At 35.3% G+C, this 18,262-nt stretch overlaps 1 protein-coding gene across 1 annotated transcript in view; it reads left to right on the top strand.

Moving 5' to 3' along the window:
• LOC103152107 (polycystic kidney disease protein 1-like 2) overlaps positions 1–11,858 on the top strand; it is a 39,707-nt gene extending 27,849 nt beyond the window's left edge. The window contains exons 31-44 of the mRNA XM_007572443.1: positions 127–313; positions 502–715; positions 1,800–2,043; positions 2,187–2,283; positions 2,366–2,500; positions 2,591–2,776; positions 3,364–3,682; positions 3,899–4,032; positions 4,144–4,271; positions 5,992–6,152; positions 6,279–6,489; positions 7,722–7,823; positions 8,005–8,136; positions 11,577–11,858. Of these exons, the coding sequence (XP_007572505.1) occupies positions 127–313; positions 502–715; positions 1,800–2,043; positions 2,187–2,283; positions 2,366–2,500; positions 2,591–2,776; positions 3,364–3,682; positions 3,899–4,032; positions 4,144–4,271; positions 5,992–6,152; positions 6,279–6,489; positions 7,722–7,823; positions 8,005–8,136; positions 11,577–11,771 (2,445 nt within the window). The 3' untranslated portion in view covers positions 11,772–11,858. The remainder of the gene's footprint in view (positions 1–126; positions 314–501; positions 716–1,799; positions 2,044–2,186; positions 2,284–2,365; positions 2,501–2,590; positions 2,777–3,363; positions 3,683–3,898; positions 4,033–4,143; positions 4,272–5,991; positions 6,153–6,278; positions 6,490–7,721; positions 7,824–8,004; positions 8,137–11,576) is intronic.
• Positions 11,859–18,262: the final 6,404 nt, after the last annotated feature.

Below are 18,262 nucleotides of genomic sequence, written 5' to 3'. Positions count from 1 at the left end.
ATTTGAACTGAAGAACATTTTGAAGCATTGATTTTAGTTAGTTGAAAATAATGGCTAGAATGCTGGTTACATTGCATTATGTGTTTCTAATGTATATAGAACAATATCTTCCATTTGAACAATTAGGATATTTCAAGAATTCTTCAGTCTCTGTCTGAGACAACCAAATGCAACATCCCATCCATCAAGTCTGAGTTTGGTTCTGGAAAAGAAACTGACATTAATGCTGTCCTCGCCGAAGTGGAAGAATTTCTCAAACAGAATACCAAATGCAGCAATGACACCCAGACAAAAACACAGTGTCAACTATCAGGTGGGTCCTGCTCCTGCGACAGTGGTGTTGTTATTCAGGTCAGAAGCAACAGAGATGCTCAGAAAAGCTAGCTGTAGGTGTATCCATCCCCAAATAAACAAAATCAGACTTTTAAAGTTTTTACATTCGTCCAAAATCATACATCTTAGTAGTTACGATTGCGATGTGTTTGTGTCCTGTGCTAACAGCCGAGGGGATTGAGAAGAAGAGCAACAAAACCCAGCATCTGTACAGACAAATGTGTCAGCTTGAAAAGGAGCTGAGTCTGATGGACCCGTCCAGCTTCCCCAGCCCAGTCAGCTTCGATAAGGCCCAGAAGCAGATCCAGGGGATGAAGAGCTACCTTGAAGATCAGCTCTTCACCTCCAGCCATTTGGACCTAGATGAGCCTAAACATGAGAAGTAAAAAAAAACAAAAAAAAAACATTACACTTACAGCTTTATTTTGAGCTTTTAAAAATGCTTATTGGGACGTGGTGGCTGAACTAGTGCTGTCAAATATGGACTCTTTGTTTCTGTTCTTTCCCTGTATTGACTTTATTTTCCTTCGTCCATGTTTGTTTCCTCTTTTAGTTCAGTTACTTTTCATCTGATTAGTCTTGTCATGTTTTACTCTTAGCCTGCTCTTAGTTTTATTCTTCATGAAAGCTTAATTTAGATTAATTTGCTTTTTCTCTCTCACACACACACCCTCAGTTAGCCAATCAGAACCGTTCCATTGTTCCACATTAACTCTCCCTTTACTTAAACTTCTGGTCCTCACATTCTTTGTTTCCTTCTGTTAAATCCTGTTGTTCTTCCTGTCAGTACCCTGCCGTCCTTGTCCTTATATTTATGGTTTTTGTTCTGCTCTGGCTCCCTTGGTTCTCTGTGATTTTTGTGAGTTTTTGTTCATGTTTTTTCATTAAATCTATAAGATCAACTCTACGTCACTGCCTGCTGCATTTGGGTCCACTTTAAAACAACACATCATAACAAAAGCATTGGCTTGGTCTATTCTTAACCAACAGATTGCCAATATTTACCCTTTCTAGTGGAGCTTTAGTTCCATCTGAAGGGCATCGTATTAAAATTCAGCCCCACAGTTTTGAATATAATATCCTCAGTAATACAAATACAGAAAGCAGCTGCATGTTTGTGATTTGTTGTTAGATTTTCTAGCTTCCTTAAAGGTTTTACTGTGTCAGAGGCTAATGTTAGCTTGTAGGCTACTTAAACAGAAACAAGGACTTTTCACAAAAGTACACAAAACACTTTTATGAAAATATTTGCTTCTTTTATAGCAGCGCAAGAACAAAGTATGTGAACTGGTATAAATGTTCATGAAATCTGTTTCATACCTCTGCCATATATCAAGTAAGAGATAACTGCTACAAAATAAGAAAAGCTCTAATATCTCTAAGTTCTCATAGCCAAGGCTGCAGCACAGTAGTAATTTTGATTTGACAAATAATGTAAAACCCTTTCTTTATCTGTCCAATTCCAGGTTTGTTCCTGAGCATGGCACTTCAAATGATGACGATGTTCTGAAAAAAAAGCCACAGCGTCGGGGTTTTCTACCCTGGTGGTTTATCTTTGTCGGCTGGTTGCTGGTGATTGGAACCAGTTTTGTTTCTGGATATTTCACGATGCTTTATGGGCTGAAATTTGGGAAGGAGTGCTCCATCAGCTGGTTGGTATCCATGATCGTCTCCTTCTTTCAGAGTCTTCTCTTTATTCAGCCACTGAAGGTAAGACTTAGTATTTCTGTTGGCCTAAAGCATAACTATCAGATTTATGGTGCTCTGGTTTCAAAACCTGCTCATAAATAATGCCTGGAAACAATTCATGGATTTGATATTGCCTTGAAATTTGTGTATTCAATGTGCTGCAGGTGGTATGTCTTGCAGTTTTCTTTGCACTGGTAATAAAGCGAGTCGATGAAGAAGATTTTCAAAATGTGGCGTTTGAAAGAAGTGGAAGAAAGTCTGGTAATGTCGTGATCCTCCAAAAACACACATTTAACTTCCAACAAATGACAACAAACTTTCAAACATTCACCATTTTAAACAGGTGATCAAAATAAAAAACAAACAAGCCAATGGGATTACCATCTTTATGAGCCACCTCCTCCTGCAGACATCGAGAGAATGAAAAGGAACAAGATTATGGAACAGAAGGCCTTTGCTTTGCTCAATGAGATCTTGAGTGAGTATAAAGTTACATTATTTTGGTAAATTATTTGATTTCAGACTTAACTGCGAGGTGTGTTGACTTTTTCTAAACGTTATGTTGCAGTTTACATGGGGTTCATGTGGATGTTACTGCTGGTGGCCTATGGTCAGAGAGATCCCAATGCTTTTTTGCTGAAACAGCACATTAAAAATAGCTTTTCTGACGACGTCCCAGACAGCATGACTCTTCAGGATGTTTTTACCTGGGCTAACACCACTCTACTCCAAAACCTCTTTGGAGAATATCCAGGTAGGAATCCTTCCAAAACATTAAAATGTGTCCACACACTTGTAGCTTCTGTTGAAAACAGCTGAAGGTGAACTCAAGTCTAAAAGCTGAATTTCTGTCAGAACAACTTTGATATTGCCTTATGTACAAAAAGTTAGTACTCATTAAGGCTGTTTGCAGCTTTAATGCCGCCCAGTAAAACAGATGTCTGCCTCTAGTTTAGAAAAATAAATATAATCCCAAGATAGCAAACAGATTGTGTTTATTAAACTTTACTTTATTGCCTTTTATCACGTTAATTGGATTTGTGAAAGTCAGCCTATTTGGTTCCATATTATCATTTGCAGGATATTTTGTGACACAAGCTGTAGACACTTTCAGGTGTTTTGATTCTTCTTTCTTTTTCTTTTTTTTTTACGTTGTTAAAATTGTGAAGGATGTCTCACTATTTCTCCCCAAAAAGAATCTGGAGTGTTTTACTTTATATTCAGCGTGAAGATAGGAAGATTTTGCTACTATTAGAAATGTTTGGGGTTTTTTTTTAAATGCTATAATGTTGTGACTTTTTCTTTCCAGTACTAGTAAAACTGTAAAATATTTTCCTGTAGGATTTATCACAGATGGAAACTCCAAGCTGGTGGGGAATGCTCGTGTTCGCCAATTAAGAGTTGAGCAGAACTCGTGTCAGATTGCAAGTCTCATGCTTGGATTAGTGCCAGACTGTGAAGCCCCCTATTCATGGGAGATAGAAGACACAGGTTCCTACGAAGCTGGCTGGAACCACTCTGTCAAGGAAAGTGCCTCCTCTCCATGGACGTACCAGACTGAAGCTGAGCTCAGAAGTCTGCCAGTCTGGGGACGACTGGTGCTCTACAGAGGAGGAGGATTTGTAGCTGAGCTCGGACCAGATATTCAAAATGCCAGCAGGTGAAATTCTGAAAGAAAAACTCTGAATTTTATATATATAAGTCAGAATGACTATAAGGTCAGAAGTCAGTTTCTTGAGAGAAAAAGTCAGGCTTACTTATGAGAAAAAAAAGAAAAAGTCATAATTATTAGATTGTCAGAATGACTAAAGTCAGAAATCTGAGAAAAAGTAACTCTTTGTTTTCAGCTCTAAAACATTATGTTCTTTGTCTACAGCACACTTGAGTATCTTTTCCATAATAAATGGCTTGATAAGTACACAAGGGCAATCTTTGTCGAGTTCACGGTTTACAATGCAAACGTGAACCTCTTCTGTATCGTCACGCTCTTGATGGAGACTTCAGCCGTAGGTGAGGAGTGCTCTTCTAAAGACCTGCAGCTTTATTAAACATAATCTTCTGGAAAATGCAGACTTATTTCTCCTCTTTCTGTGTTAGTAAATCATGTCTTTAACTTTGCAGGAGCATTCCAGTTCTACAGTGATCTGCAGGCTGTCCGTCTTTACCCATCAACAGGGGGGCTTTACTTCTTCGTTATGGCTTCTGAGATCATGTATTTGCTTTTCATTCTCTACTACATGTTCAAGCAGGTAAACACTTTAGTTATTCACTTTAATACTTCGTAAATCCTGGCAGTGAAATGAAACTAAATGAAATCACTGTCAAAGAAGATTTAAACATTTATTTATCACTAGTGCAATTGTGCTGGAGTTTTTTCTGGGTTCTGCAGTTAAATTCCCGCACCTTTCATTGTTTTTAACACCTAAAAACCTTACATTTATTTCTATCTACTCAACTTTACGTTACTTTCTTTAGCAAACCTTTCATGGCTTATCCTCTATGGGGAGACTGTCAATTATTGTCTAATAGACAACTTTTGTTCCAATTTACATTGATTTAGTATTTTTCATTTGCTCCAGGCTAAACAAAATTACAGAGATAGTCTGAATTACATCACAGTTTGTGTAATAATATTTGTACTTGAGTTTCCCTGAGTTTAAATGATTTTAAATGACTTATTCAAATTAATTAACTTTGCTATGATATTCTAGTTTAATGATAGGCGCCTTCATACCCTGAGGAGACAGGACGTCTCGGACTTTTTTACTCATTAAACGTCTCTCCAAACTCTGATCAAGTGAAAAAATAGTCATTTTAAAAAGTGCTTGAGCTACATTTATTTTATAGAAATGTGTATTTTATAAAAAGAGAAGTCAGTTATAAATCTATTTCCTCAGTGAGTAAATGTACTTGGATCTGTTCAGGTTCGTAAAGACAAAATGTGGTGGAGTTGCCTGAGGCATGTTTTTTTTTTTTTTTTTCAGTTGTTTTAATACTCTGAAGGTCCACGAACCTAATTTTCCAGCAGACAGCTACAAAACCTCCCTTTAATCTGAATTGCCAGTGGGCACTTTGTGCAACCCGGGATTTTTGATTTCTGTCTGTTTTGCTAATAGCAACTGAACATGCCACTTATGTGTTTTACTAGATCAGTCTAACAAGATATGCAACTCTACTATCATGAATTTTAACTTCTTTTTTTCTGCAAATCCAGTACTTAGGTATATAGCACCTATTGTCACATAAGAAAAAGCAAATCACTCATGGCAGTTCTTTTTCTGGCTTTAATAGCAACAATCTTCTATCATTCGTAATTATGCTACGTATAACGTAATGATGTTCTTTCACCTCCTTCTCCACTATTAATGGTAATTTAGCTCCTGTTAGACATGCTGTTTTGTTTCATTCTCAGTCCCTTAAGACCTTTATGTTGTTCTAGGCTGAAAAACTGAGAAAAAGATATTTGGACAGAGAAAATGTCTGAAAGGGAAAACTTATCTGTTCACATATAAACCACTTTGCAAAGGCATTTGTGACTCTTGGAGCTTTTTATATTTGTTACAATCATTAATTTTTTGCATTTTATTGTGTTTTTTATCATAGACCAACACAAGCAATTGGACAGAATACACACTACTATAAAAAAGACTGTTTTTGAAAGGCGATCTTTGAAAACCACTTAGGCACAGTTCAATTTAATGTAAATTCTTAATTTTACGTCTGGGCTGAGTGGACCTGTACAGTCTATGCTACTGGATTAAAACCCATTTTTCTTATTTAGTTTCAAGAACATTCAATTTACACCAACTCAGAATTTATTAATAAGCACTTAATTAGCAATAAACCATTCTGTTTTTATTGTAATCACAGATTTGAATGTTCAGAAGATTTTTTAAGCCTTTTATTTGAGAAAATCACCTACATCATTTGCTCTAGTCATTTGTTAAAAATATATATTTTTTATGACAGGCCAAATTATTGAAGCAGCATCGTTGGCTTTACTTCAAGAACAAGTGGAACCTTCTGGAGCTGAGCATCATCCTGCTGAGCTGGAGTGCCACTGCGGTTTTTATCCAAAGGACTCTGCTTGGAAACCGTGATATGAAATTCTACCAAACCCACAAAGACCAGTGAGAGCAACATCCAAATCTATCTTATTGTATTATCTAACTACATGGAGCGTGTTTATAATCTAAAATGTTAAACTCAGTGAAACTTTGCTGCTTTTAATAACTCACCTGTTTCTGCCCTTGTAGATTTGCCAGTTTTCGTGAAACTGCTGCAGCCGACTTAGTTCTTCAGTATTTGGTTGCTTTCTTGGTTCTTCTGTCCACTGTCAAACTGTGGCACCTTCTCAGACTGAACCCCAAGATGAACCTGATCACGGCTGCACTGCATCGAGCCTGGAATGACATCTCGAGTTTTCTACTCATCATCGTGATCACACTAGTGGCATACTCAGTTGCAGTGAGTACCTTGCAAAACTTTCATCTCACAATCATCCCTCCTGGCTAATTAGATGAACTAGAATGGATTTTAAAAAAATTATAATTAAAGATATAATTATGGTGTTGTAAGTTGAAGTAAAAAAAAAAAAAAATCTGCTTCTCCAAACCTTTCCCCATCCAAATAAATATTAGACATAAAACAATTCAAATTAAAGTTATTTAATTTATATATGTTTCTTTTAGAATGTTTCAATATGCAATTTGCACATTGCAGGAGATAATCATAATTGAACAAATATGCTAATTTCACTCTTACCTTTCTTGCTTGACTAAGTCTGTGTTATTACATTAAAAAAAATCTGAATATGGGTGTGATTGTGCAGGATTATGAAAATGACTTTTGGATTGTATCAAGAGTATAACATAATAGAACAAAGTCATCACTGCTTTAAACTTGCACACATTTTCTGCATGGAGGCTTTAGTGGTTCAAAATTGTGACAACAGACAAAAATCCAGGGTAAACATACCAATAACATTCTTGGGTCCCTTGCACATAGAGATCGGTATACGTTTTGCACCATGTGGATGTGTGCAACTCAAAGTTGTGCATATCTTACATAAAGATAAGTCGAGTTTTTCAGGCATTACATTGAGCAATGAGGACAGAGAAAACAGAGGAGGAGCAGGGAAGCATGCAGGCAGAGGTTTATAATATTTCACAAATCTGACACCCGGACTCATTAAAAACAACTTCAAGCTTCAGAGCTGCTGTTGGATAAACTTAAATACAAAACACACATTTAGGACTTTGTGTGCATGATTCCTTTTGATTGCACTTGCTAAGATATGTAAAAAGAGCACTGATTCTGGTTACAATTATTTCATAAAATAGCACAAACCTGCACAATCTGTACAGAAACCTCCCTCACCTGCATTGTCTCATTCTGAATTAGTTGATTAAAATATTGATGTTTCCTCCTTAGACCCAAACTGATGGAAAAAATGAGTAAAAATGCAATAAAAACTTCAAGCACCTTTAATTATTTAGTTTTATTGTCTGGATACAAAACATTGAATATTTCCAACTTCTGCTTTTATTTGTAAATTATTCTTTATTTGTACTTAATGTGATTAAAGAAAAACATTGTTGTTTAAGTAAATTACTTTTAAATGATCCGTTTTAAGACTTTAATTTGTCATAAATAACTTCAGAGTTTCATGTGTCGATTGTCACATGTCATCTTTTCAGAGTAACGTGATTTATGGCTGGGAGATTTCATCTTACAAAACCTTTTTAGATTCTCTTCTGACCATCATCAGTCTGCAGATAGGCATCTTTAACTATGACCAGGTAAACGGTGTGATTTAATATTTTATATTTTTGACTCATTTAGGTGTTTCAGATTAACTGTATTTAATGCATTCTTCAGTCTGATGTTTTACAGTTAACTGTGCACACTGATCCACTGCATTATTCTAAAATAAAAAACAATGTTTACTCAGATGTTTTACTCAGCTGAATCATTTCCCAGGTTTTGGACAGTCACCCAGTCCTCGGCGGATTGCTGTTTGGCTCCTGTATTGTCTTCATGACGTTTGTGGTTCTAAATCTCTTCATTTCAGTGATTCTTGTGTCTCTAAACTTGGAGCAAATGCATCACAAGGTAACACTAATTTTAAAATTCTTTACTTGGTTGACTGTTTTTATCTCATTTCATAATATCTGAGTTTAAGCATTGTACTTAAACACAATTTAAGTACAATATGTTAGAAGCTACATGTGTTTGAATTCTCTGAGAAGAAAAAATATGATTTCTGAGTTATTAATCACCCAGTCACTGATCATTAAAAATTTGGCCTGTTTCCATCACCAGTTGATTTCTGGGTGTCGCATCTCTGATTATGCATGCATGCATGATAAATAGCTCTGCTTTATCATGTTAACACTTCTAATTCAAACTTCTTTAAAAGTCCGGCCACAGTCTTTGCACGGCCTTTACAGTAGAAACTGTCCAACAACTGCAGATCAGAGAGAGAGTGCATTAAAATCTGAAAACTGTGCAAGGAAGAACTCAAAATACAAAACTGAACCGGGCTCCAAACCTGACGATTAAAAAATGGTTTCACCTTTGAAAAGCAAGCAACAGAGAACCTGCTTCCATTATCTAGGCAGTAGACAACCCTTGATCCATCCAAAATGTTTTTTGTTTTTTTTCAAACTCATCAGAGTTGTTTTGAAGGTAAAAGGTGGGCCATCCTGACAGATGCTCGTTATGTTGTAACTCAACAGCATCTGCCTGAGACAGAAACTAGAATCTTAATCATGAACCTGCGAAAACATAGGACTCTACTTAAAACTTGAATTAATTTTAAGAATGTATGTTCACGGTTCACAAATCAAATGCTAGTTAACATTTCACTTCCTCATTCTGCCCTTTTAAAGTTGCCCAAAGTATAAAGCTGAAATTTCTTTTTTTTTTCACCCACCGGTTTGTTCTGCTTAACCCAACAATTTATCTGTGAAGAAAAGGCTCTTTGATTTTCTGTTGTTCATTAACCTTCCCTCACCTTTTTCTATTAAAAAAGTTTAGTTTCTTTGTTGGAAATCTTAAAGCTTAAAGAATTGTAATAACCAGTCATAAATAATAATTTTTCATTATGATTACTACCATTGTTCTGTAAATAAAAGACTTTTAATAGCAGTCTAGAAAGTTCTAAATGGTTGTGAATAGAAATGGGTTAGTTATGAAAAAAGTCACAACTTTTAAAAAGGTCACTGATTATGGATTCAGAAAGTTTTCTGCTGTTAAATCCTTGGAGATTATTTTCAATATTATGCTAGCTTAATGGAGAAGGCTCACCACAAAGCATTTTTATGTTTCCATGTGAAAATATATCTTTTCCAGATAGTTTACTTACTGGAGAGAAATATATTTTTAAGCAACGACATATAATTTAATTAAATTAAGTGTTTCATGTTTTTATATTGATTGTCAAAACAACACAAGAGTGTAGGGAAATAATCATTTTAAGCTGTTAGCAAAGAAAGATTAATATTTCCAAAATATGCAGGGATGTGGAATAGTTGAAAATGAAATAACAGTTCCTGTCAGTTTTTTTAACGAGTAGAAGTAAATAAATAAATCGGAACAATAGTGGATAAAGTGATAACTTTTGTTCAAATCAAGCCAGTAGAAGGACCAATAAAAACATTTTTTCTGGTCCCTACTGCATGCTGTTGTCACTACATTTATCTTTTATAACAAGTTTCATCAGTGATACATATGGGAGAACATCAAAGTCAATAAACACTTCTTTGGAGAAACAGCTAGTTTAAAGTCTGATTGCCGCCAAACCTAATAGTGAAATTAGCAACAAGCACTCTGGTTCCCAAGCTGACCTGAATTAACTGGAAAACAGGAGAAAACTGCTGCATCTTCAGATGGTGGCTGATGCGGGTCGATTTGAAACAAAAATTAATTAAAGGTAAAAATACTGCATCACAAAATTCTACACACTTCTCTTAAAATGCCAGATTTTTGTGATTTAATCTGATTATTCTGAACACATTTAGCTGGTAGGATCTGATTGGCGTTTGCTCATCTGCATTCTCCGCTAAAGCCTTAGTGTTAGGAACTAAAAAGCTCTGTCATTATATTATGGCTGCAGTATTGAACTTTAATATGAATTATGTTTTGACATATTTGTGAAATTTGTCACTATGTTGTGCCTTCCCCCTGCGGTCCTACTGCCATCTGCAAAAATAAACAGCTTGGTCAGAAACAACCAATCAGAGTCAGGAGGAAGGTCTTAGCGCTGTCAATCACACTCGTGTCGGGTCTGCTCATTGTGCTAATGATGGAGAAACAACCTGTTACATAAAACTGTTTATCTGCCATCATCTGTGGCTATGCTAACTAGCCTTAGCATTCAATGGCAGACTCCGATGTGGGCAATTAGCCGTAGGCCAGAAGAACATGTGAGCAACAATTGCTTTTCCACACAGGGTCATTTAGATTTTGATTTTTTTTTCTCTCACTTTATAATACCTTAACTTAAAAAACAAATTTTTTTGTTGACATGTGTTGTCTTTAACTAATATTTAAATTGGTTAGACTTCCTAAAACACTGAGAAAACAAGGAAATCAGGAAGGGAGTGAACACTTTTCACACCACTCTATGTACTTTGTGAAAATTGCAACTTTTCCTTATGTAAACAAAAAGTTTTAAATACAAAAGTATGAACAAAAACGCAGCAAGAATTAATCATGATTTCCTCCTCGTGTGAAGTTTTTATTTTATTTTAAAATGCTCTGACATTTCTGCTTTGTCTAAATTCTCAAACGCACAGCTGTTTTATATAAAACTTTACTTTGGATAAATCATCTTAGATAAATGTTGTCATTGAATGTTTTTGAGCCAGAAATAGCATTATTTATGTTTATGAGGCAATCTGTCGGATGCAGTGTTCTGTAATGTCCTTTTCCGGTATAATTGCAGCTGTCTAGACAGTCTTTGCTGTCTGAAAACATTACCTGTTCCTATTGCCAGAGATCACAAAAAACTATCATAATTATTAACAAAAATCCCAAACATTTTGTTGAAATCAGTGGCTTGCATAATGGTTTGTGTGTTATGGAGCTTTTTTCTTTCTTTCTTCAATTTAGTATAATTTCATCTCATATCTTATTATTGCAGATGTGAATCTAACTTGAGTATGCAAGGTCTCCAAATCAGCCCATAACATCCTCTGATATTAAGTCCCACTGCTCAATATTGCTGCATTTTGTTGTGAAAAGCAGGATCCACAGCTATATTAAAAGCATTTGCACAAAGGTCAAAGTCAATATTGTGTTCAAATCATAAATTCAAATGGTAACTGATAAGTTCTTAAAACATTTTTATCACAGCTTGGCTCTTAGGCTCGTGTGTAACACGCACAATAAGAGTGTCTTCTGACAACTTTTTCTCGACAGCAAATGCTTTCCAGTGTCTGAAAACCAAAGAGTAAGAATCAAAGTTATTGGTCCAAAGTCTGATGGCTCATGCCTGTGTCAGTGTTTTTGTTTTTAAAGTGATTCTGATTTTCTTTCTTCTGGCCCAGCCCTCTGAAGAAGAAGAGATTGTTGACCTCCTGCTGAACAAACTCTGCAACCTGTTTGGTATCAGATATAAAAGTGAAAAAGACGCCGTGGAGCCCGACGGAGAGGGCAGCAGCAACTTGACCCTTAATAACAACAGGAATATTCTTACTAACACCTCGGTTGAAGACAACATTTATCAAAAGTCTGACAACTAAATGAACAGGAGATGTATGTCAAGATTTTATGTAGTAATTTCCTCTTTCGTTTTTACTTGTTACATTAAAGAATTATTCAAAACTTTACTCTATAGAGTAGATATGCACTTCTGATTACTCTGCTGCTTGTTCTGCTTCCTTTGCAGTTGTGCATAGTTTAATATGATCCTCTGGGCTTTTAGTATGAAGTAGGAAAAACTGAATATCCTATTCAAAAAGTTGTTCAATACAGCTTAGTTGAATAAGTTATTCAGAGTACTACTGGCACTGAAGTCTGAATGAATTTTAGAAAGCATCTCACTCCTTTCTTTCACGTTCTGTGATGATCAAGCTGCTTTTTGCAGGGTCTGAATGACCTCATCTTTGTTAGTTTTTTATCTGCTTCAGAATAATTCCCAACAGATTTATTTGCTAGTTTCTTTATTTTCATAGCAATGATGATATTTGTTGACTTTAATAAAAATGCAGGTCATACATCGGGTGACGTTTTGTTGCATTTTTCTCACACTTTTTTAAAACTACGTGTTTAAATGGGCCAAATGATGTTATTTAAAAATGGCCTTGTTTGCAGTAACAGTAAGAACTTTAGACATTTTTTACCTCCTTCGTCATCATGCTTACTGATAAATTTGGGTCACCTTCTGGGCTTGTTTGTCAAACTCATCATATTAAACTTGCTGTAGATATGCAAAAGTTTAAGTGTGTTTTCTTGTCTTCCTCAGTTTAAAGAGTGCTATGAGAATGATATTGTGTGTCATTCACATAGCACACATTGCTTTCCTTATCCCAGGAAAATAAAAATAAAAATGCACAGGTTACTAATAAACTTATACATTTGCATTCTCTTAAAAAACCTGAAATAAAATTTCCAGATTAAATTTCCAATGGAAAACTACACCTACATTTTAGGGTAAATTTATAAATTTGAATTTGTTGTAATTCTCATCAACATTTTCCACAGTGAAGGCATTTAAAACTCAGATCCTGTGTGTATGTTCCTCATTGCTGCATAATATTATCAGGATGTGACATACAAAACCTGGCATATGTTATTGGTGAATAAAGCATGGGAGTCATAAGTGAATGCCATATTATAAAAGACATCTGTTATCAAAGAAAATCTTGAACTTCAAGACCTTGAAGTGCTTAGACTGAGCACTCAGATGTCACAAACTATCTATCAAACTATCTTTTTGAACTTTTCCTCAGTGCGCTTTTGATTTTAAAGCTGTGTTACTGGAGAAGAGGTTATGAAAAACAAGAGCACAACTACGTTAAAAGTAAGGTTTACCAGAAAAAAGTAATTTTGTCCGTCCATATATTTACTGTGCAGGTCTGGCTCTGTTGAGTGACATTGAAAGAGGGGCAGTAATCACTTGACAATTGAAAGCAATTCCATTCCAAAACCAGAGGTATTAATTTGCTGCTTTTATAACTTGGCTGAGAGGATTTGTCTCTGCCTGCCGCTAAAGCATTAGTGAGGTGGGGTCAGTCACCGAGGGCCCAGTTTATGTATTCACATCAACAGAGTTGGACAAGGTTCAGGTTGGAGCTCTGTGCAGTCCGGTCACGTCCCTCTGAAGCAAAGACTGGAGGCCATTTCCATATGGACCTTTTCTTCTTATAGCACATGAAATTGCTGTATTAAAACAATACAACTAGGCAGCGCCATACAGTTGAGTAAATAAATAGGTTAACATTTAGAGGACAAATGTTCTCAGCCAAGTAAGAAATTAGACCCAAAGGAAGAACTTTCTCTATTTTAGTGCCATTGGGTTTTGTCTACAGAAATGTTTCTATTGTTTGTAAAAATTCATATTCATAATGCAAACTTTACCACCAAAGAAAATCTACCAGGGTGACGCATACTGGTCGCACTGTACATTAGCAGTCAAAGGAATAAGAGGCAAGAATAGATACATCTCTGGAAAAAATTAAGAGACCACTTAAAACCACCATTTTCTCTGAGTTTACTTTCTAAAGTTATATGTTTAAAATAAACATTGTTCTTTTTTTCTATGAACTACTGACAACATGTCTCTGAAATTCCAAGCAAAAATTTAGTATTTATTAGCAGAAAATGAGAAATGGGCAAAAATAACAAAAAATATGCAGTGCTTTCTGACCTCACATACATTCATATTCTTTTAGAAACAACAATATTGATGTTTTAACTCAGAAAGAGTTCAGAAATCTATTTTTGGTGGAATAACCATGAGGTTTTCAATGGGGTTCAGTGCAGTGCTCTCTTCATTTTTTAAGAGCTGTATATTTTTCTTCTGTCATTATTCACCATATTCCCAAAGAAATTAAGTATCACTCTTTAAATATCTGTGTCATACTGGGAAACAATTAGGTACGGCAGCAACATAAAGGTAAGATCAAAGGTGGATACTAACAAGCTGCAGTTATTCAGCTGACTTGAATAACATTTCTTGAGTAACTTTTGGAAAAAACTATCTTTGAGAGTAGTTTCCCTTCACTGTATTGTTACTTTTACTTCAGTAATATGAAAGTAAATTATTGCTTCATTTACTTCAGTAAAATCTCTAATACTCTATCAATAGAAATAACTTTGCAGACAGAAAAAAAACATTTTTTAACCAAAATAGTACAAATTTATGTGAAAGTGAGACTTCTTGTTTGTTCACATGTTATTTTTTATCAGCTGACCCTGTTGTGCCACTTGGAGGTCCATAAATAAATATCATATATTGTCAATGGAAGTATCTTAACCTATTCTAAAATATACACATTACCCACTAAGTATCAGTTTCATGAAAATACATTTTTAATGTCTTACAAAATAAAAAATAAGAACCAGTTGGTTTACTCAAGTACTCATTAATTTTCACTGGTAATTTTTATTGAGAGCCATGGAGAATTTAGTACTAGAGCCTGAGAGTTAATATAATTAACTACTACTTTTCTGTGTTGTTAATATTGAGCAAAACCCTCAATTTAAACAAATCCCCACAGAAAACTGTTCATATCAGAGTATAACAAATCATTGCAATTACTGGAGTCCTGTTTTTTTCCACTATAATTGTACGACCTTTCAATGTTTCAGGACACTGTTGCTATTTTGCTGAGGAATAAGCACAAATCAAAGGCCATGTGCATCAATAATTAAGACAGCAGCAGACAGTAATTAGAAAAAAAAAAGTTTCATGTTTGTTATTGTGACAAAAAACCAAGACAGCCAAGAAAAAAATGGGAAGTCCACGAGTCTGTCATAACCCTTAATGCCAAATTATAAACAGCACAGTCTTGCTGAGAAAACCCAAGACACTGTGCTGCCGGCATGTCAGGCCAGCCAGGAGAGCTGGAGGTTATTTTGTCTCTCAGTGGGTGAATACTGCCATAAAACTCACAGCGATATTTCCAAAATGCATATTGAAGTAATGGATTTCATTTGGTTTTGTAGTTGTTTCACAAAAGTTTGCACTTGAGACATAATTTAGTGCTGCTATAAATTCCTTCTGAAGCTTGTAGAACTGCTTCACTTTCAATGAATTTGATGTTTTAAGTGCTTTGTCTCCGTTTACAGTCCTTCCCTGCATGAGCAAAACATACAGATAAGGTCACAAAACAGAGTTTGGCTTTTACTTTTCATTTCATAATACAATGTCTTCTAATACCATGTGTGCAAACATAAATAGTTTTGTTTTTGTTTTTTTCTAAATTGGCAAAGCACATCAGGGCTGCAAGTCTTATTGGGAACAGAAATACCAGGAACTACAAACATTGCACACAGTGGCTATTTTGAGATTAGTTTCTTCATCATGGATCTCAATTTGCTCACACTTTTCTTGATCTGGACACTCATAGACATATAGAGACCCCTAGTTGACTGTGATGGGTAACCGTAGCAACCCAGGACACATGCATTTCAGTGTGAATACAATGTTCCATACATAACATCACTCACCCACAGGATTGATCTTTTCTTAACACGATTCAAACGTTTACCTGCAAACATTGGACAAAGCATTTAGTTGCAACAATCTCAGCCATGATGGTGCAGCTTTGGTCACATTCCTCACCTTTAAATACAGGCCAGAAAAATACAGAAAATAACAGAAAAACATCTTAAAACATTAACATAAAACAACTGATTCATGACTGTATGCACTATATCCACTGCTTCTTATGCCATGACAATATTTTGCTGCTGAATCAGATTTTCGTTTTGATAAATTTCAAATTAATGCAAGTATTATAGTTTTCCCAGCACTCATAGAAATATGTTAATACGGTATTTAATGTATTCTATATGAATTTAGAAAACTGTCTTCAATAACAGCCGGTCATCAAGTCAAACAAAATATTCTTTCATTCAACTCAGGGTTCCCACCTTTAGCTTAGTTAAAAGAGAAAATGTCACCAGTAATTTTGATTTATAGCTCTTTGTTGAATTCCTGTGTGAATTTTCGGGTAGACACAAAAGGATAATAAAATACCCTAGACCTCATGTTTGCCATGGCAGTGACATATTAAATGAAACTGAACAAAGAAACAACGCCTTTGTAATGAAAAGCTCCTGCAGGCAGAAATGGAGGTGGGGTGAGTCACACTGCAAAGAATTATAAAAATAAAGTTGGTAATGCTAGTCATCATTTCAGTCAAGCAGCAAAAGATTACAAGTGCAGAAAGATTGTAATTTCTGGTAATATTTGCCTTTATTTCAGAGTGAAACATTCAGGACAAACAATGCTGTGCAATTTAGTCACCTTTACATGCAGACAAAGACATAATAAAAATTAAGAAAACATTGTGAAAATTTAAAAGAAGAAATAAAAAGACTTTATATATGGCAAAGTAGATTAATGATCCACAAAATCTGATAAAATACATAGAGGGTTGGATTTAAAATTAAAACAATGGAGGATAAAAGACTTTGTCTTTAATTTTACTGTAAATATCAAACCAGAGTTCAACTGGTAAAACAGAACAGTCATATCTACAATAAGTAAATTTTTGAAGATGAGGAAAAATATGTAGTAATCTGTGGAAAAAATTGATATACTTTCTCCAAAATACCTGCTGTTTAAATAGGAACATGTACAGATTTTAGTGTAAATAGTCACTCTCCCTTTGCAAAAAGAAGTAAAGATATTTATGGATCTGTTCAAAATGTCCTACTTGACACCTTGCAGAGACAATGTTTAACTGGGAGGAGGCTGAGTAGTAACCTCGAGATACGGAAGAGAAAAAAATATTTAACAGTCCTAAGTGTCTCTCCTGTCTCTTCCAGTGAGGATATTCTGGATTTAAAAAAAAAAAAATCAGGAGAGAGTGAAGCCTGAAGACCTCAGCTCAGATTAATTAAAAAAAAAAAATTAAGAAAGTTAAAGAAACTGGTGAGCATTATCTCTTTTTAAAGACTTAGAGAAATAAGATGAACTGGAAATTACTCTGAAGTTGAGTGAAGCCTGGGTATCTCTGGAGGATTTTTGGACGGAAAGACGACATTAACTGACTCGACTTAGACATGGAGCAAAAAGTCTGATAACAGAGTGAATCAAAGGCAAATAACTGGCTGAACCTTTTAAAGAAATTAATTAGGAGGAATATCAGCAGAGCAGAAAAAAAAAACATTTTAGAATCTATGTGCCATGGATACCGCATGGGCAAAGGACAGGCTGGAAACAGGAGAAGAAAGATAATGAGTAAGATGACTGAGGTAGTTAGTCACTAATGGAAAACCAAGCCTCTGCGGTGCATAAAAGCCGTTATCACAAGACACTTAATGAAACTGTCAAATTATCTGTAGGCACCACAAATGGAACTTCATTTCTGATTGAAGTAGAGGCTCTGATTGTATTTCAATGTGGTATATAAAAAACACACAGATCTGATTAGGGATTTTTAAAAAAATGCATTACAGTGAAAAGTTGGTACAACATTTAAATCTAACTGAGATATTACACTGTAAGACTTTGCTGTGATGCCAATCAGCCAGAATGTTGATTTTTGAAAACTTGAGATTCTGTGGGTTACAGAGAGTTTCCTATCATGTGGAGTCTGGGAGTTCCCTGAGTGTTTTTGGCATGAACCAATTATCTGTTGCTTAGTTATAGTGATTAATTAGGTTGGCAACATGTTGGACATTAGACCAAATGCGTAGGATTTTGATGGCAGCATATCAGTTCTGTAAGATTAGTGAACACATTCATGCATGGTTGTCAGAATGCACCACAGAGGTTTCTGAAACTCTCTTGGGAACATTGCAACTATGGCATTTAGTTCCTCTCTAGTTTCAACCCAAAACAATCGTATTAAGCAGCTCCATCAAACAGTGCAACCTCTTAAAGGTAGTTCAGTTGATAATGCATCATGCTTAACTCCCTGTACTCACTCCTCAGCTTTGTTTAGTTTCAGATTAGAAATCACATTGTAGGCATTTTGAATTGACCTGTTGCTTAAATGTGTGATGCAAATAAAATATCAGACTTGCTGTTGCAGAAACAGGTGAAAAAGCTAATTCT

The sequence above is a fragment of the Poecilia formosa genome, unplaced genomic scaffold (assembly GCF_000485575.1).
Source record: "Poecilia formosa unplaced genomic scaffold, Poecilia_formosa-5.1.2 Scaffold300, whole genome shotgun sequence".
NCBI classification, from domain to species: domain Eukaryota; kingdom Metazoa; phylum Chordata; class Actinopteri; order Cyprinodontiformes; family Poeciliidae; genus Poecilia; species Poecilia formosa.
Note: the sequence above shows the minus strand (reverse complement) of the source record. Positions and strands in the feature narration are given on the sequence as shown.